The sequence below is a fragment of the Pundamilia nyererei genome, unplaced genomic scaffold (genome assembly GCF_000239375.1).
Source record: "Pundamilia nyererei isolate P.nyererei 1_Seehausen unplaced genomic scaffold, PunNye1.0 scaffold00005, whole genome shotgun sequence".
NCBI classification, from domain to species: Eukaryota; Metazoa; Chordata; class Actinopteri; order Cichliformes; family Cichlidae; genus Pundamilia; species Pundamilia nyererei.
Window position 1 is genome coordinate 4910983 of NW_005187406.1, and position 6300 is coordinate 4917282.

At 40.0% G+C, this 6300-nt stretch overlaps 1 protein-coding gene across 1 annotated transcript in view; it reads right to left on the bottom strand.

Moving 5' to 3' along the window:
• Window positions 1-3431: 3431 nt before the first annotated feature.
• The window catches only part of pemt (phosphatidylethanolamine N-methyltransferase), an 81696-nt gene continuing 78827 nt past the window's right edge, over window positions 3432-6300 (bottom strand). The window contains exon 7 of the mRNA XM_005721859.1: window positions 3432-3851. Coding sequence (XP_005721916.1) covers window positions 3797-3851 — 55 coding nt within the window. The 3' untranslated portion in view covers window positions 3432-3796. The remainder of the gene's footprint in view (window positions 3852-6300) is intronic.

Sequence of the window (6300 nt, forward strand, 5' to 3'; positions counted from 1 at the left end):
AGTCATCAAACCAAACAATAGTTTTTTAAACTGTAGCCTTCGTTTCTTCGTCTTAGCTGACAGGAGTGAAACCCAGTGTGGTCTTCAGCTGCTTTAGCTTCTCTGATTCAGAGATGCTCTTCTGCAGCCCTTGATTGTAACTTGTAATTAGTCACTTGACTTACTCCTGTCATATTCTCAGTTTAAAACAGTCTGGTCATACTCTACTCATTTCTGGCATTTAACGATTTTTCACCCAGAGAACTGACGTTCACTGGATGTTTTCTCTTTTTCAAACCCTCATCTGTATATTGTAGAGACGGCTGTGTAGGAAAGTCCCAGCAGATCAGCAGTTTCTGCACATTCACTTAGATCACCTTTCTTCTTCATTCTGATGCTCAGTTTGAACTTAAGCAGGTAATCTTGACCATATCTACATACAAGAAAAACTGTGATGCATCTTAATTCATTAAATAAAATTGTGACATCTAGTTTATGATCATTTGATTATTTGTACTACGTAGCTTAGCCAAAACCCAGCACCATAATGGTGACCTGGTGGATAGTAAGAGGATAAATGCTCACAATACTTGTCACAAGTTAAAATAATGGATTATAAAAGAATGAAACTGTCCATTTAAACAGTCGTAGGATTTGGATGAAAACACATTTTTAATGTGGCAGAAAGTAAATGATGAAAATATTTTTCTTTTTCTCTGTCATTGGGGCTGCTGCTGAGCGCACCCTCAAGGTGCCGATTGTTTGGCAGTGACATCTCTTAGCCTTAAAAAAGAAAAACTGTGTTGCATAGCGGCTATGAGATTTTTTTTATTAGTATTTTCTTTGATAATGCCCACGATATTTCTCTCTTCCTTCAGTACAGTCACATTAGGCCAGTGTCCAACAAAGCTGCACTCCACAGTACTGACTGCAAAATGATGTCACCGTCCTGATGTAAGAAATAAAGAAAAGGAAAGATGCTAATTTGTTCAACACTTTAATAGGTTTCCAAATTTATTTGTAGCACAGATTTCAGCTTAAGTGAATAGAAGTGAAATTGAGTGTATTGTACCTACATAATCACCAGTCTGTTTGGCTTTTCTTTCCACACGTGCTCATTAGTGATTTTTCAACTTTTTAAAAATTCACTTTCTTTTTTGTCTGTGGTCAAAATGAGTGTTTCAGGGTAACCTGATCAAACCCTAACTATATGCTTTGTCAGGAAGTAAAGTTTGAAGCCTACTCTTAAAAGTAATCAGGCTTGCTGTCTGTCTAGAGCAGGGGTCCCCAACTCCAGGCCTTGAGGGCCGGTGTTCTGCAGGTTTTGCATCTCACCCTGGGTCTACACACCTGAATCAAATGATTAGTTCATTACCAGGCCTCTTGAGAACTGCAAGACATGTTGAAGAGGTAATGTAGCCAATTTAAATCAGCTGTGTTGGATCACGGACACATCTAAAAGCTGCAGGACACCAGCCCTTGAGGCCTGGAGTTGGAGACCCCTGGTCTAGAGCTTTAGGTCACCCATGTTTTGGAATAGCACAGAGTCCAAAACTCAGTAAGTGCAGAAACTTCCATCCTTTCAAATTCTTCTGCTTATTCAATTCAGGTTTGCTGTGTGGCTGGAGACTATACCATCTGTCATTGTCTGAGAGGTGGAGTACACCCAGGAATGGATGCCAGCCTGTCACAGGGATAACTCATTCGCAGTTAACTGAATCCCATGCATGTACATGGGGAGAACATGAGAACCACATCACTGAATGTTCAATCTTCAAGATCTGAGCAGTGAAAGCAGACTTGGATTGAACACTTTTCCCTGTAGTTTGCAGCTGTATACCAGCACAGTGAATTTTAAATCCAGTAATCTTCAGCCAATCTAATTCTTGGGGTTTAGTAAAATCATTGCATTGTTTAGGAGCTAAACATTTTAAGGCATTGTTATACATATTCCCACATTCTCATCTGCCCTGTTGGAGACAGATATGCAAAGTCTTGCCTTAAGTGCTTCCATTAGTAGTCTGTATTTCTTGAAACACAAGGAGACCAATGCTTTGCACCCTGACTCATTCCTTTATTACATAAATCACTTCATTAGCATAAAGTAGCAGGCAGTGTGCATTGTTCACTTTGGAATGATTTGCATAGTTGCACTGTTAAGCCAGCAGTGAAACAGCTTCTCTGAAATTTGAAATGATTAACATAATAGAGTAAATACAGTACCATGCATCTTAACACTGAAACCGTCACAGTGTGTGAAGCCACAGCAAATGCATATACATGTATATTTTTACTATAAAGTACGGATCAGTGGCCTTAAAATTTCTGTTTTACTTTAACAGACATTGAAAATGTTCGTATCAGTAGCGGTTTCAGAAATATTTTTTTTAAAAACAAGGTAGTTATCATGTTGGCTTTTGAGTGAACTCGGATTAAACTGGGACCTTGTTACACTGTGGTTGCAGTCTTGGCTAACACTTTAAAAATAAGCAATTTACATCATGTAATATCTAGAACAGTAAACTTCCTACAGGTAAAATTCAGTCATTCAGCCAGGAAAGCGCACAGACACACCTCTGTAGGACGATACACTTGGAGAGTTATAAAACAACAGGGGTCACTGGGACTTTTAATAATAATATACAGTTGGAGATCTTAAACACAGATATAATTAAAAAGGTTATTCATGAATTTCTCCAGTCACTTCAAATGCATTTGAATTATACATTCTGACTCACCTGCATAATTCACTAGCACATCTCAACTGAGCAAAGCCCTCTGATATCCCTGCAGGACTGCCCCCTCTGTTTGCTGTTTTGATAGATGTAGATTATAAAAAACATTGAATTCTTTGTCAGGCAGTTATGCATGTTGCAAGTTTGCATGCTTGTCCGGCACTATGCATCTGTAACATCTTATCTGTGAAAAGATTTCTGCGCTCCACCTGCCTTGAAGAATATTATGGCCTGTTTTCTGCTGCTGATCTTTAATACACATACAGATAAATATGATACAGCTGAGTGTTAAACATGTTGATAGGTCAAGCAGATTTGCCCTCTGGCAGTGCTGTGCAATACTGCAAGGTTTAGTATTGATCTGATGCCAAGTAAATACAGAGCCAGTATTGCTTATACCGATACCTTTAACTTATAAAGGCAGCTTATATAGGGTGGAGCAGTGCGTCATGACTTAGGAGATGGATAATCATCATTTTGCAAATTCTGAACACATTTTAATGACCACTAAAGTCACTGTGATTTTTACTTTCCACAGTAACACAACAAAAGACACCTTTCAGATTTTCATGTATTTTCAGACTGAGTTTTTTTGGAGAGCTGGAAGGTAAACGTGTCGTCTCTGAACCACTTCTGTTGTTTAAATAAGCTGTAGGTCCTAAATTAAACAGACATGACAGTCAACACAAAAAGGTTCAGACATGTTTCACAGTGCATGTTTGAGGTATATTTTTAATTTACAAAAAAAATAATTATTTAACACAATTAAGTGGGTTACACACTGAACTGTGGGGATAGAAGCAAATTATTAATCCGATACTAAACCAGCGTTTGAATCGATACTATCGATATTTGGATTCTCGATCTCAAAAGGACTGACATGTGACAGGATCAGAAAAAAGCCTGCATGTAGATTCCCCTTTCACAAAATCACTTTGAACTAACAGAAAAACACACGAATCAGTAGTGGGGATGTTTCCTTCGTATCCATGGAGGAGGTCAAATAATGACCAAGGCTCTCAGTCTGTTCACACCGGAGGGAATCCTCATCTGAACCCGAAATAGGACGTGTCCGGGGGAAATTATTCATGCTTGTGGCGCAGACTCCTCTCTCGATAGATCTGTTCAGTGAATGGTCTGCAAATACAGAAAAACAAACATGTAATGGGACAATAAATGAGCTTGGAAGGCTGTACCACTCCGTGCCAGGAGCGCGCCTGTGTGTTGAACCGTGAGGGAGCTTGAGTATATGAGTGAACGATAGCAAGATGCCCTCGTCTCTCCACGTGCTCCACCACTCTGCTGCAGATGGATGCAGATCAAAACTTTGGAGTCCAAGAGCAAAACAGAGTTTGAAGCTTTTCTGTGGTACTAATGGCTAACACAAGAATCAGAATCAGTGGACACGCTTAAAGAATTTGTGTATCGTGAAAATTTTATGATGTAACATATTGGGACACTGCCTCTTGGTCTCAATGTATCGTTGCAATCAAGTTTACTGGCAAAAGGAATCATATCCATCCCATTAATTAGGCACACCTTGCTAGTACTGGGTTAGACCTGTTTTACCTTCATTCTTCATTGTATAGCTCCTACAAGGACTGCACACCAATGATGCAAATCTCCCAATGCACCAACTGTTTATGCAAGGCAGGATGGATCCATGCTTACATATAGTTTACCCTAAACCCTGGCCCTTTGGTGAAGTCATGCAATGCAGACTTACTTTCCTGCTCTGAGCTAACCGGAGTGTCACCCAACATGCTCCTATAGCCCATCTCCTTCATGGTTCAACACGCTGTCCATTCAGAGATGTTCTTCTGCATCTCTTGGTAGTAACAAGTGGTTATTTGAGCATACGCAAAGCAATCTGGCCATTCTCCTCTGACCTCTGGCATCAACAGGTCAGAGAACTGCTGCTCACTGGATATTTTCTGTGCTCTTCTAGGCCATTCTCTGTAAACCCTACTGATGGTTGTGTGGGAAAACCCCAGCAGATCAGTGGTTCATGCTAATCTACTAGCACCAACAACCATGGCAGAGTCAGCACCATTGAAATCACATTTCATCCCCGTTATGAACCTCGGGACGCATTTGGAACCATGCTGTCATGTGACTGGCTGAGATATTAGTTAATGGTTAGTTAAACTGTGTCTCTAACATGGTGACTACTGAGTATATCATTAAAGCGAGGAAATAAGGAACTGAAGTATGATAAAAGTGAAAAAACTAAATGCACAGCGCAGCTTTTTAGGAGTACTCTACAGAGCTCCTGCAGTACTGGATGTCACAGCATCTTTATTAAACATTTAAATGCTTACGCTTCACACTGTTAAGTCATTTTTTGTTATCCTGCTGACTTTCAGAGCACCCAGCCTGTGGATCTACCACCATGGCCAGTCATCAGTTTCTCGCTTTTCAGGAAAGTCATAGTAATCTAATAAACTGTGCGTAAGAATAGATGAAACAGTGCCGTTTCATCCTGGTGTGAGCTTTCATCGCTGCACTACTTGTATCATGAAGATGGCGATTACGAGCTAAAACAAATCCAAGACGCTCTCTGAACTCACTTGACACCAGTTTCCATTCCCTGCATGGCTCCCGCATCAATCCCACCGCCACTTTTACCAATTCCAGTCACCGTGTGAGGTAGAATCCAAGCAGACACCTTACTCTCCACGTATAGTTTAAACAAATGAGATCATCCTGAATCTATTCCAGCAGCGAAACACAAATATAGCACATGAATCCCAGTCGCAGTGTGTGGTAAAATCTGGCACCTGCCTATCCTTCAATTCACAGGTTCAAGCTAAGTGAGACAACGATGGATCAGTGTTGCCGGATGTAAATCTGTGCGCTCATGCACAGCTTGTGTTTAATGCCTGACACTTTCGGAAAAGCATGCCTCCGACTCGGCCAGGGTTAAAAATCTCTTTTTAGACTTTCATTTTACTCGGGTGGAGATTTATTTGGTCTATTGAGGCTACTCAGAAATGCTCAGCTAGACAAGGATAGCAGAATCATTTCTTGCAATCGCTGGGTGAGTTGTGCTGCAGAAGAAATTGTCCATGAGAAGCAGTGAAGGAAAAAAGTTATAAACCAAGCCAAGTTTTGTTGGACTGGTGAGATAGAGCAGGGATGTCAAACTCTTTTCACATCATGGGCCACATACATACATTAAGTGGGCCGGCCAGTGAAAAATCCCCTTTCTGTTTAAGGTAAATAAGTTTAACTGCATATTTAATCCCAGGGATATATTAATATTTCAATAATACATTAATATTATTTATTTATAAAACTATTGATACATTGTAAAAAAACAGACATTTCTATAGTATACTGATAAATAAACAGGAACTCTGTAATTAATACTTCTGTGTGGATTTAACTGTATGGGTTGAACAGCTACATGGAATATTCTGATATTCCAGAATTTCTGATGCCAGAAAAAGTAACACTGTTACCGTCTACATCCTCAGAACATGATTGCATTTTTTGTAAGTGGAGGCTTTCCAGTTATGTTGCTGTATCCCATACAGAGATGGGCAGTAATGCGTTACTTGTAACGCGTTACTGTAATCTGATT